Raw genomic sequence first — 14,341 nt, 5'->3', positions numbered from 1 at the left:
ACATGGAGGACATGGAGTCGTTAGTGTTGCTGGTCTTGGTGCTGTGGCTTGTTGTCACCGACAACGCCAACAGATACTGGCAAGAGCGTATAGATGAGGCGAGGCGCATAAGGCTTCGTAATTATTATTCTTCCGGGTTTACGGTGTTTACAGATCCCAGCGCGCTCGCGGGGCGTGTGTGGGCATGTGAGGACACTCCTCCTCACCAATCAGTGCACAGGGGAGTGTCTCCTCACGTCCCCAGCCCCACTCGGCTCGGTTGGGCTCACTTCAGCCCCACTCCAAAACCGTGCGAGTTTTGGGTGCTGAGTAAGGCTGAAGTGAGCTCAGTCGTGCTGCTCTGAGGTAGTCGAAACGTGAGCCGTGTCGGGCTGAAGTGAGCTGAAAAAGGGTAGTGGAAAAGGCCCATAACACAGCTCTAATGGGATGAAAACAAACAGACGTAAAATGTGAAACAGCTGTTGTTTGACTGTGTACAAATAGCTTTAATGAGAACTCTTCACTCTCTTTTTACAGACTGCTGAAAGATTTTTGAAAGAAAAGAGAAGCAAATGGAGGCAGAACAAATGTTCAAAGTATTAAGAAAAGGAATATTTGTTGTTAACTTTTTTGTTTTTAATGAAAGGAATATTTTAGTTAATATGTTGTTATATTTTATGCCAACCTTTACAAATGTGGGTAAATAATTACCTTGCCTGCTACAGAGTAAGTGGGGCAAGGTATTGTTTTCAGTCCAGTTTCTTTGTTTTTTTTGTAAACGATATTACGGGGAAACGGCTGGATCAATCTTCATGAAACTTTCAGGATAGATGGTCATTGGTCTCAAACAGAACCTCCAACATTTTGAGGGTCATCCAGTCAAGGTCACCAAAAAGGTCAAAATCGTTTTTGTTGTGTCTACTGCCTCATATAGAGGTGCTAGCCACTACGTCATCATGCTGTAAGAACGTAAGAGTGTAACAGTCGCGCACTGCGCATGCACATACACGTGTTCTGATTAAAATGGCCAGTGAGTGTATACAATTTGGTTCACCATTCAAAATAAATGGACTAGACTAAAGAAATGACTTTCAGAAATGTTTATGCTTATTACAGAGGGAAAGTGCGTTCCACTGAGCTCTAGCGCCGGGCCATTTCCAGGAAATAAGAGTTTGGGTCATGGCGACAGCGTGTGTATGTCAGCCTCGGTTCCAAGATTTCAGTTTCGAAAATTGTAAGAGGTACGAGTAGAATAATATAAAGTACAGACACTTGGTATATTTTACTTCTGTGATTTTTAAATTGTTCATTTTTGGATTATGCTTCATTTTTGTGGCTCCTGCCTCATAGAGTAAATATATATGCGATATTTACTGTATGGACATGGGATCAGAAAACTATTTTATTTATAAGCAGGAGCCACATGGACCCATAGGGGACTTTTTTTTTTCACGGTATCTTCCTTCATATTCATCGTAAGTGCTACTGGGTGAAGTTTGTTTTGCCTGGCATCACTTGTTACTGTTGGTTATTAAGAAAATTAAACAAAAGGTTTATTTATTTAACAAAAGGAATATTTAAGTTGGCAAAGAATAGGAAAGTAAATATTGCATTTTTTGGCAATAAAATTTTCTTCATTTAATATTTGTTCAATAAATATCAGGAAAATCGAAGCGTGAATTGGGTGAAATGTTACAGACCCCGTTGCGTAGCTACACACACACAAGGGAAAAGTACACGTGAACTGAGTGACATGTCACCTGTTAGTGTCAATGTAGGACAGACTGCACAAGACTGAACCGTATCTGAGATATTATATAAGAATTTTGAAACAATTATATAGTATTTTTACAAACAAATTAATATAGTCATATTTCATAGATTGCATTGATTGGATTGACTAATGGGGAGGGATTAATAAAGGTGTGTGTGTGTTAGTCAGGAGAGACGGTTCTACTCTGTAAACATGCACAGGTGAGGCACTTGAGTGTGTTCATGCTGATCTTCATGACTCCGCCCAGGTTAAAGAGCAGGTGATAAAGTGAGCGCACGGACAAGTCTCCGCTCTCGTCAGCCATCTTCAGCGCCACCAGTGGAGTGAACAGAGGGTTGGTTAGGGTACGCAAACGAGGACGCCGCGTCTCAATCACCTGCTTCGTGATCTACACACAAACATGGAGAGAAGTAAATGTGTTGAAGATAAATCATCAAGAAGACCTCCAACACCACAGAAAGCTCCTGAATAGTTCTGTTAGAAGAAGGAAGTCCTGAAGACCAGATCAGATGATCACAGGTTTATAATAATGCACTCTTTCTATATTGTTATTGTTTCTATAGTAACAGTTCTTTCACAGGGATGTGTACAGCAGACCCTACACATAAACGGAATAAAAAATGATTGTAATCGTTGAGACAGTGAAGTTTTTGTGGTAGCGGGGGCGTGGCCAAGCAGCAGTCTATGAATGGAGGGCGGGGTCAGGGAAGGTAAGTGGCTAGGTCATTACACCTGATGTCAATTTGTGTGTGTGTGTGTTTGTTGCAGGGATGGAGTATAAAGGGAGGGGGAGAGGAGAGGACAGAAAAGGATTTTGCTCCCCGACCACAACACGTGTGCGTGCGTGAGTGAGTGAAAGAAAGAAAGAAAGCAAGCTGAAAAGCTCAATAAAGTGCGTGTGTGTGAACATGAACTCTCGCCTGCCGTGCTTCTGTGCTCCACCCACATCAGGGATTATTACAGTGGTGCCAAAACCCGGGACGCACAGAAGGGAACCACCCCATGGAGTCCTCCCCGTTCAAAGAGCTCATCCTTGCCCTCGCTACCGCCCAGCAGAACCAGCATCAAGAGCTGATCACCCTCCGGAAGGAGCAGCAGCAGCGCTTCGAAGCCTTGATGCTGGCCCAGCAGGAAGATCACCAGGCGTTCCGGCACTGGCTCACGTCAGCAGGGCCGCCGGCCACCGCTGCTGCCACCCTCACGAAGATGGGATCGCAGGACAATCCGGAAGCGTTCCTCGCTCTCTTTGAGCAAGCAGCCAAGGCATGGGGGTGGCCGCTGGAGCAGCACGCGGCGCGCCTCCTCCTGCTCCTGACTGGCGAGGCGCAGCTCACAGCGCAGCAGCTCCCTGCTGACAGCCGGCTGGTTTATGCGGACCTGAGGAAAGCCGTCCTGCAGAGGCTCGGCCGCTCCCCGGAGCAACACCATCAGCACTTCCGGACGCTAACGCTGGAGGAGGTCGGCTGGCCGTTTGCATTCGGCCAGCAACTCCAGGACGCCTGCCGGCGGTGCCTGAGGGCGGAAGACCGCAACACCGAGGAGATCATCAATCTGGTGGCACTGGAGCAGTTCATCTCTCAACTTCCAGAAGGAACGGCGGAATGGGTCCAGTGTCACCGTCCGACGTCACTGGAACGAGCCATCGAGCTGGGGCAGGACCATCTGGAGGCGGCTCCGATGGCAGGCAGATGAGGCATCTCCCCTCGATTCTCTTCTCTCTCTTCCCCCCTGTCTCTTGTTCCCCTCCCCACCCTGTTCCCCTGCCACGGAGGCGGCGGCTGGCTCCTCCCCAGCTGGCCCGTCGCACCCGTGGTGTCCTCCCATCTCCCTCTTCTGTGTCTGTGTTGTCTCCCCCTCAGGTGAGTGACACCCATAACACCAGTGCAGAGGGAAAGCCTGGGCCGGTGTGCTGGCGCGGTGGGGAATCGGAGCGTCTCCCGAGTCAGAGCCCTGCAAGGGAGGTGGGGGCTGTCATCCGGATCCCCAACGTGCCAGAAACCGCCCCTGATCGGGCTGGAACGTATCGTGTACCGGGGAGTATTCAAGGGGATACATATCACGCTTTGGTGGATTCCGGTTGTAATCAGACCTCAATTCACCAACTCCTGATGCAAGGTGAGGCATTGGGGGGAGCACAAGCGGTGAAGGTGTTGTGTGTGCATGGAGATGTTCACCATTACCCTCTAGTGTTGGTCCAGATTCTATTCTGGGGCCAAATGCATAAAATGAAGGCGGCGGTTAATCCTCGCCTACCCACTCGTTGATCTTGGGTACTGATTGGCTGGGATTTAAAGAATTAATGGAGTATTTAACACGTAGTGGGTCCTGCCCTAGTAGGTCACGGGAAGATCCTGGTGTGGCATTGGCTGGAGAAGCTGTCACAGGGCCGTCTGCGTCAACACCGCGTCAGAGTGAGGAGCACCTCACTCCTCCTCCCTCTCTTGGGGAGTCCCTTGGGGATTTCCCGTTAGAGCAGTCGCGAGACGAGACTCTGCGGCATGCGTTTGACCAAGTGAGAGTAATCGATGGTCAAACACTTCAGCCAAGCGTGGCACCAACCTTCCCCTATTTTGCCATTATTAAAGATAGATTGTACCGAGTGACGCAGGACACTCAAACTAAGGAACGAGTAACCCAGTTGTTAATCCCAAAGAGCCGTAGGGAACTCGTATTCCATGCGGCTCACTTTAATCCCATGGCTGGACACTTGGGGCAAGACAAAACACTAGCCCGAATAATGGCCCGGTTCTATTGGCCAGGGATTCGCGGGGATGTCCGTCTGTGGTGTGCAGCATGCCGTGAATGCCAATTAGTAAATCCCGCGGCCACTCCAAAAGCACCGTTGCGCCCTCTTCCTCTAATCGAGACCTCGTTTGAGCGAATTGGGATGGATCTCGTCAGGCCATTAGATCGGTCAGCACGGGGATATCGCTTTATTTTAGTTCTAGTGGACTATGCAACACGATATCTGGAGGCAGTGCCTCTCCGCAATATCTCAGCACGCAGTATTGCAGAAGCACTCTTCCGCATTATCTACCGGGTCGGGATTCCGAAAGAAATCCTGACAGACCAAGGCACCTCGTTTATGTCACGCACACTGCGCGAGCTGTATGGGTTACTGGGGATTAAGTCTATCCGCACCAGTGTCTATCACCCACAAACAGATGGATTAGTAGAGCGATTCAACCAGACACTCAAAAACGTAATCCGGAAATTTGTTAGTGAAGATGCGCGTAATTGGGATAAGTGGCTCGAACCCCTGTTGTTCGCAGTACGAGAGGTCCTGCAAGCCTCCACCGGGTTTTCTCCCTTTGAATTTTTATATGGGCATAAGCCGCGTGGCATTCTGGATGTGCTGCGGGAAAATTGGGAGGAGGGACCTTCACCGAGTAAAATTGAAATCCAGTACGTTCTTGACCTGCGCGCAAAACTCCACACCCTCACTGTTACATTCTGACTCAAACAAATAACCCCAAACCCAAAATAAGGCACTCAAAAACAGAAAATCATGCTCTTTACTGGAATTCATACAATTTTAACAAATACAAATTACCAAACCCATGGCCAACGTGAAGCCTAACGCTCACGGCCCCTCACACACAAACAAAGTCCTATTAATAGGCCCAGGTGAAGGCTTCGCAGCTGGCGACATTCAGCACAATCAACTTCCAGCTCCGCGCTGTCAACAGAGGCACCGCCCCCGAAACGCTCGCAGGCATCACACGCCCCCCCCTTTTTTTTTTTTTTTGGAAAACGCAGAGCCTAAAATCGCAGTCCTCCACAGATTCCTATAGAGAGAGCAAAAAGAGAGACAGGGGAACAAGAAATACAAAAACGGCAAATGATCAGACACGGGATAACGCATCGGCCACAATGTTTTCTGACCCTTTTATGTGCCTAATATCCAAACAGTATGACTGCAAATATAAAGACCAACGCACTAAGCGCTGGTTTGGACACTTCAGCGAATTTAAAAAAACTAAAGGGTTGTGGTCAGAAAAAACAGTCAAGGACACGGCAGAACTGATGTAGACCGAAAAGTACTGCAAAGCCCATATTAAGGCCAATGTCTCTTTCTCCACCACAGAATAGTGGCGTTGGTACGAACAAAATTTTTTTGAAAAGAAACACACAGGATGGTAAATATTGTGCGTATCAGCCTGCATCAGAACAGCACCCGCTCCGACGTTGCTGGCATCAACCTGTAATACAAAGGGCTTATCAAAGCATGGAGCAGACAGAACAGGCGCAGAACAAAGTAATAACTTAACATTTTCGAACGCCGTTTGGCAGTCAGCACCCCACACATATTTCTCCCCATCCCTCAAAAGATTTGTCAATGGGGCTACCACGGTGGCAAAATTCCTACAAAAACATCTGTAGAAACCCACTAAGCCCAAAAATCGCCGCAGATCTTTTTTTGTAGCGGGAGGTGGATATTGCTGGACAACCAAAATTTTCGCATCAATCGGACGCACTTCCCCATTACCGACAACTCTACCAAGATAAGTCACCGTCCCCCTAGCAAATTCGCATTTTGCAAGGTTCACAGTCAGCTGCGCCTCAGTCAAACGTTCAAACACCGATTTGAGCCTCTGCAGATGCGATTCCCAAGTGTCGCTGACCAGAATCAAATCATCCAAATAAACGGCACAGCCCTCTAAACCCGCAATTACCCGATTCATAAGCCGCTGAAAAGTTGCCGGCGCATTTCTCAAGCCGAAACTCATGACGGTATAAGAGTACAGACCGAATGGGGTAATAAAGGAGGAGACTTCCATAGCCCTTGAAGTTAACGGCACCTGCCAATATCCCTTTAAGAGATCAAGTTTCGTTACATATTTGGCAGACCCCACAGAGTCGACACAATCCTCGATTCGAGGTAACGGGAAACTGTCCCCTTTAGTGACACTGTTCACCTTTCGAAAATCTGTGCAAAACCTAACCGTTTTGTCTGGCTTCTCTACCAAAATGCACGGGGACGCCCATTCTGAAAACGACGGGACTGCCAGATTATTATCCAGCAAATATCGCACCTCCGACTCCAGCACTCGACGTTTTTCTGGTGACACGCGATAAAAGCGTTGCCGCACCGGGGCCGAATCACTAACATCAATATCGTGCTCGATCCAAGTGGTTCGAGATGGAGTATCCCCAAACAAAGCAGGAAATGCACGTACGAGGCGAATTAAATCCTCTCGTTTAGGCTCTGTCAAATACACCAGTATCCCATCCAATTTTGACAAACACTCTGAATTTTTCAAACGCCCCCGAAGAACGCCATCATTTGGGTCGAGAATTTCATGCCAACTTTCCCCAGTCAAATCCGGAGCAGAGGCTAAGACTGGGTGGGGGCACGAAGATTCATAATAGGGCTTCATTGAATTGGCGTGATACAGTGTAGATTTTTTTCGACGGGATGGAGTTGCCACTAAATAATTTTCATCGGAGATCCGGCGAATAACGGAATAGGGACCCTCAAATTTGGACTCTAATGGTGACCCACCTGACGGACAAAGCACAAGCACTTGGTCACCGACTTCAAAGGATCTACGCTCTATGGATCGATCATACAGGCGTTTCATTTTCTTTTGAGAACCCTCCAAATTTGTTCTTGCTACATCCCGCGCCCTCGCCAGCCTGTCTTTGAAACCGAGTACATAACCTTCAACATTGGAGGGCGGAACAACTGATCTACCCACGTCCCCCAAAACTGACAAAAGTCCCCGCACTTTGTGTCCAAAAACCAAGTCATTTGGGCTAAACCCAGTGCTCTCTTGCACCACTTCGCGTGCAGCCAGCATGAGCCATGGTAAAGACTCTTCCCAGTCCGCATCCAGCTGCACGCAATAGGCACGCAAGAGAGACTTCATAGATTGGTGAAATCTTTCGATTGAACCCTGCGATTGAGCATGGTACGGCGTGGACGTAAGATGTTGTATGCGCAGTTGCTTTAAAACGCCCTCAAAAACGCGGGAAGTAAAATTAGACCCACGGTCACTTTGCACAAATCTTGGGATACCGAAAACGGACATAAACTGAACCAAAGCCCGCAGAACCGCCTTCGCAGAGATGGTGCGCAGCGGAAAAGCAAAGGGGTAGCGAGTGTTCAGGCACATTAACGTAAAAATATAATTACTGCCATTCTTTGACCTTGGCAGTGGGCCTACGCAATCGATAACAATATGCTCAAAAGGTTCGCCCACGGCTACAATCGGACGCAAGGGAACAGGTTTGAGAGTTTGATTAGGCTTACCCGTGACCTGACAGGTATGACATGACTTTATATATGCAGACACATCCCTTTTAATGTGCGGCCAAAAGAAGGTTCGGAGGACACGGTCATAGGTCTTCCTCACACCCCCATGCCCACACCGGTCATGTGCAACCTGTAATACAGAATCTCGAAATTTAGCAGGGATCACCACCTGCACATAAGCGTCCCCCACAAAATCTTCCCCTTGTGGCGTCCATTTACGGAAGAGCACCCCATTTTCCATGAAGTATCCCCTCGCTGCTCCCAGTGCATCTGTGGGGGACAAAACGTTTTTAAACAAACCAGCCAACCCTGGGTCAGCAGCCTGCTCCCTGCTTAACTCCTCCCCTGACAAAGGAAAAGGTAGGTCAGACAAGTCAGGAACCCCAAGCACAGAGCTAAAACTCTCCCCCCGCTCATCAAATGGCCCCACTGGTTCAGCGGCACTCATTGACCTAGTAACTGCACAGGAGAAGCTCAACTCCTCATTACTTGGGGCCCAATCTGCTGCAATTGGTAAATCACATACAACAGGTGCAGGCACATCACCCCAAACACGACACCCCGCAATTGCATTTCCCAGTATAACATGAACCCCATCTACTGGAAGAGCAGGACGGACCCCAATGATAATTTCCCCCTGCACAAAATCAGATTGGATATAAAGCCTGTGAAGGGGAACAGAGATAGTATTCAAACCAATGCCACGGATCAGAACACTTTCACCAGTATAAGACTGCTTATTAAATGGCAGCACAGACTGCAAGATGAACGAATCCACCGCGCCCGTGTCTCGTAGGATTTTTACAGGTACAGTGGGTTGACCTTGGAAAGAAACACAACCGTCAGTAATGAAAGGCAAATATGAAAGCAAACAATTCTTGGCATTAGCGACACCTCGGCCCTCCCCCAAACTATGCTTAGTTGACTCGATGGAATGGAAAGGCCCCGCTAATACATTCGGTTTAGCATATTTATCACTCGAGCGCGTTGGTCTTTTCTTTAGGGCGGGGCAATCTACCTTCCAATGCCCAATTTCGTGACAATAATTGCATACGTCCGATGCCGAATTTTGCAACGACGTAGAAGACACCGGAAATAGTCGATTCCACCCCTGCGCTATATTAACCCCAGATTTACCAACAGATTGCAAACTGCTCTTATGTATTAATGTAAACTCATCTGCCAATTCCGCTGCTTTTTCAGATGTTTTAGCCTTAAGCTCAGAGATGTAAATAGCTACACGTTCAGAAATAGCAGATTTAAACTGCTCAAGTAACATCAACTCAAACAAGTCATCAAAGGTTTGGACTCCGCTAGCAGAACACCATCGTGTGAAATGTTTGCGCAATTCCCTTGCCAACTCCAGATGAGTCTGCCCTACTTCTTTTTTTGCCTGCCGGAATCTCAAGCGATACGCCTCTGGTACGAGCTCGTATGCTCGCAAAACGGCAGCTTTTACTTTAGAGTAGACTTTTGAATCACCCGAGGGTAACGATGAGTATGCCTCTTGCGCTTTCCCCTGCAAAACACACTGCAGCAATAAACACCTGTGCTCATCCGCCCAGTTTCTGGTGTCTGCTACACGTTCAAATAGGGTAAAAAACACATCTGGATCATGGTCATTAAACTGCGGAACTAAACGTAGGCTAGAGGACACCTCCTTCGAACCCTCCATAACCAATTTCCCATCCTTAATTAAATCAAGCCTAAGGAACTCTAGGTCCAGTTTTGCCTTCTCTAACGCAATACGGCTGTTCTCTGAATCCCTCCTTAGTTTTTCTTGCTCTATCTGCAGCTGTAATAATTCCATTCTCTGTTCAAACGTCAATCCCTCAGTTTTATTTTCCTCAACTAAAACGGGCTTAGGGCCAGGCTCCTCAAGCAAAATTCCCTGCTCATGCAAAGCTTCTGTCAGGAACAGTTTAACCCTATCTTTTAATTTGCGCTCCTTGTCTGGAATAGAAACCTTATAATGGGAGGCAATTTCCAGTAATGTTTCCTTCGTGCAACTGTCCAAATATGACTCGCGTGGAGTCTCAAAAAATGACTTTGCATCCATGCTGGAGAACACGCAGAAACCAGTACAAATAAAACGCGATCCCCCCCCGACTACTACAACCCCAAAAAAAATCCTACGGTATGCCTAGTCTTCATGCAGTTACAAGCGAGGGGTACTTATGCACTATTACCAGCAGAAAGCCTGCCGCGACTGGCAATCAGCAACGACAGGCAAAACCGCGGCGTGCTCCCGAGCGTTGCTTCTACTCGCCTTCACCACAACACTACAAAAAAAAAAACCCAACCAAACAAATTCGACGTGTCTCAAAATGAAACACGCCGCTATACCTACCAGGGGGAAATCACATTCATTTGCACACAGTTTATTTACCTTTTGAGACTTACTCCAATAAGGACCCACTAACCCTATACTCACCCAATCTATTTAATTAGGCTAAATAAACTAAACAGAAACTAATCAAAATCGCAATTAGACGAGCCCCCATTATGTTACATTCTGACTCAAACAAATAACCCCAAACCCAAAATAAGGCACTCAAAAACAGAAAATCATGCTCTTTACTGGAATTCATACAATTTTAACAAATACAAATTACCAAACCCATGGCTAACGTGAAGCCTAACGCTCACGGCCCCTCACACACAAACAAAGTCCTATTAATAGGCCCAGGTGAAGGCTTCGCAGCTGGCAACATTCAGCACAATCAACTTCCAGCTCCGCGCTGTCAACAGAGGCACCGCCCCCGAAACGCTCACAGGCGTCACACTCACGCAATTGACCCAGGAGAATTTACGGCAGGCACAAGAACGTCAAAGCCGGCTGTATGACAGGGGCATATGCCGGGAGAAAAAGTACTTGTATTATTGCCCACGTCGAGTTCTAAATTAGTCGCCAAGTGGCAAGGGCCCTTCGAGGTCACACGGCGAGTCAGGGACATCGATTATGAGGTAAAGCAAAAGGATAGGGGCGGGGCACTGCAAGTCTACCACCTCAACCTTTTAAAACGCTGGAATGAGGGGGTCCCCTTGGCATTGGCGTCGGTAGTCCCAGAGAAGGTGGAGCTGGGGCCGGAGGTAAAAAAGATAACATCTCAGGCCACTCCGGTCCCTTGTGGAGACCACATCTCGCTGACCCAACTCACGAAGGTAGCCAAGTTGCAGAAGGAATTTTCCAATGTGTTCTTGCCCCTTCCGGGTCGTACCCACCTCATAGAACACCACATCGAAATGCCCCCGGGGGTGGTAGTGCGTAGCCGCCCTTACCGCTTGCCCAAACACAAGAAAAAGGTGGTTCGGGATGAACTCAAGGCCATGCTCGAAATGGGCATAATCGAGGAGTCCCACAGTGACTGGAGCAGCCCAGTGGTCCTGGTTCCCAAGACTGATGGGTCGGTCCGGTTCTGTGTGGACTATAGAAAGGTCAAAGCGGTGTCTAAATTTGACGCATACCCAATGCCTCGCATTGATGAGTTGCTTGATCGGTTAGGCACTGCTCGCTTTTATTCGACACTGGATCTAACCAAGGGATATTGGCAGATCCCCTTGACTCCTCTGTCCTGAGAGAAAATGGCCTTTTCTACACCGTTTGGTTTACACCAATTTGTCACGCTCCCCTTTGGGTTATTTGGGGCACCCGCTACGTTCCAGCGGCTTATGGACAGGGTCCTCTGCCCTCATGCTGCCTACGCGGCCGCCTATCTAAATGACATAATAATCTACAGTCATGATTGGCTGCGGCACTTGGAACACCTGAGGGCTGTTCTAAAGTCGCTGAGGCGAGCAGGCCTCACAGCTAACCCGAAAAAGTGTGCAATTGGGCGGGTGGAAGTACAGTATCTGGGGTTCCACTTGGGTCATGGGCAGGTGCGTCCTCAAATTAACAAGACTGCAGTGATTGCAGCCTGCCTGAGGCCCAAGACCAAAAAGGAGGTGAGGCGGTTCTTGGGGCTGGCTGGCTATTATCGTAGGTTTATACCTAACTATTCGGATGTCACCAGCCCGCTAACCGACCTCACTAAAAAGGGGGCTCCAGATCCGGTCCAGTGGATGGAGCAATGCCAACAGGCCTTCTCTGAGGTAAAAGCTGCACTGTGTGGGGGGCCACTTTTACACTTCCCTGACTTCTCTCTCCCCTTTATTTTGCAGACTGATGCATCGGACAGAGGGCTGGGGGCCGTTCTGTCCCAGGAGGTGGAGGGTGAGGAGCGCCCGGTGCTGTACATCAGCCGAAAGCTGTCGGTGTGTGAAAGCAAGTACAGCACAATTGAAAAGGAGTGTCTCGCTATCAAGTGGGTGGTCCTCGCCCTCCGATACTATCTGCTGGGACGCCCTTTCACTCTCTCTTCGGACCACGCGCCCCTCCAGTGGCTCCACCGCATGAAGGATGCCAGTGCGCGGATCACCCGTTGGTATCTCGCTCTCCAGCCATTTAAGTTCGAGGTGATCCACAGGCCGGGGGCACAGATGGTGGTGGCAGACTTCCTCTCCCGTCGGGGGGGGGGAGTCAGCTTCAGGCCGGACGGCTCCCTGGCCTGAGTCAGGTGGTGGGGGTATGTGGCAGTGGGGGCGTGGCCAAGCAGCAGTCTGTGAATGGAGGGCGGTGTCAGGGAAGGTAAGTGGTTAGGTCATTACACCTGATGTCAATTTGTGTGTGTGTGTGTTTGTTGCAGGGATGGAGTATAAAGGGAGGGGGAGAGGAGAGAAGAGGATTTTGCTCCCCGACCACAACGTGAGTGAGTGAGTGAGTGAAAGAAAGAAAGCTGAAAAGCTCAATAAAGTGCATGTGTGTGAACACGAACTCTTGCCTGCCGTGCTTCTGTGCTCCACCCACATCGGGGATTATTGCAGTTTTCTTCACATTTAGATGACATTTCTGGAAGGAGTCTCTAGTGTTAACATTGTGTAACAGAGGTGAAGCTGGAACTTTAAGTTTTCTGACATCTTCAGGACAGAGGAGTTTGCACTTATTTACAGTTTCTCAGGAACATGACAAGCAGTGATTTTTTTCAGCTGTTAGTTTACCCTGAAGAGCTCAACAGGTCAAAGAACAGAGATGGAGCTGTTACCATGGCAATCTGCTGGGGTGTTTGCCCAAATGTTTGAAAGATGTTCATGGATCCAGGAAGATAAAAGTTCTTAAAGTAGTGCAGCGTCTCAGCGTCTAGTCCAGGGTAGTCTTTCTGAGAGACATGCTCAGTCATTTTCAGCTCAAAGTCAGTGTGGACAGGACCAGGCTCGATCAGCGACACACTGAGAGAGAGAGAGAGAGAGAGAGACAGACAGACAGACAGCTATGAGATGTTCAGGGTTACTTTAGGTTTAATGTCATACAGCCATACAGTATGCGGCCATAAATATATTTACCATCAATCCTGGATTAGCACAGCTACTGTAAATACAGTAAGAAAAGGCACATTATGATCCTGTAATAATATAATAATAATCTGGCTAATGCAAAAAATTCTAATGACTCGACAGCGTAAGGGCTTTAACACACCGACTGTAAAAACTGACTGATTTAGATCCAACAAACGAATTGATCAGATTGACAGGAGTACCTCAGGGTCTGGTTTTAATCAAATTACATGCTTTTATGTAAATTATTTACAGTGGTGCTTGAAAGTTTGTGAACCCTTTAGAATTGTCTATATTTCTGCATAAATATGAGCTAAAACATCATCAGATTTTCACACAAGTCCTAAAAGTAGATAAAGAGAACCCAGTTAAACAAATGAGACAAAAATATTATACTTGGTCATTTATTTATTGAGGAAAATGATCCAATATTACATATCTGTGAGTGGCAAAAGTATGTGAACCTTTGCTTTCAGTATCTGGTGTGACCCCCTTGTGCAGCAATAACTGCAACTAAACGTTTGCGGTAACTGTTGATCAGTCCTGCACACCGGCTTGGAGGAATTTTAGCCCATTCCTCCGTACAGAACAGCTTCAACTCTGGGATGTTGGTGGGTTTCCTCACATGAACTGCTCGCTTCAGGTCCTTCCACAACATTTCCATTGGATTAAGGTCAGGACTTTGACTTGGCCATTCCAAAACATGAACTTTATTCTTCTTTAACCATTCTTTGGGAGAACGACTTGTGTGCTTAGGGTCGTTGTCTTGCTGCATGACCCACCTTCTCTTGAGATTCAGTTCATGGACAGATGTCCTGACATTTTCCTTTAGAATTCACTGGTATAATTCAGAATTCATTGTTCCATCAATGATGGCAAGCCGTCCTGGCCCAGATGCAGCAAAACAGGCCCAAACCATGATACTACCACCACCATGTTTCACAGATGGGATAAGG

General features: G+C 47.8%; 1 protein-coding gene across 1 annotated transcript in view; it reads right to left on the bottom strand.

The window, feature by feature from the left end:
- Positions 1-1,913: 1,913 nt before the first annotated feature.
- Positions 1,914-14,341, bottom strand: part of rdh8b (retinol dehydrogenase 8b) — a 65,172-nt gene continuing 52,744 nt past the window's right edge. Inside the window, exons 6-7 of the mRNA XM_060899619.1 lie at positions 13,097-13,280; positions 1,914-2,141 (exon numbers count right to left, since the gene is read on the bottom strand). Of these exons, the coding sequence (XP_060755602.1) occupies positions 1,914-2,141; positions 13,097-13,280 (412 nt within the window). The remainder of the gene's footprint in view (positions 2,142-13,096; positions 13,281-14,341) is intronic.

Source organism: Neoarius graeffei, chromosome 18 (genome assembly GCF_027579695.1).
Source record: "Neoarius graeffei isolate fNeoGra1 chromosome 18, fNeoGra1.pri, whole genome shotgun sequence".
Lineage (NCBI taxonomy): Eukaryota > Metazoa > Chordata > Actinopteri > Siluriformes > Ariidae > Neoarius > Neoarius graeffei.
This window is presented reverse-complemented; position numbering and strand designations above follow the sequence as displayed.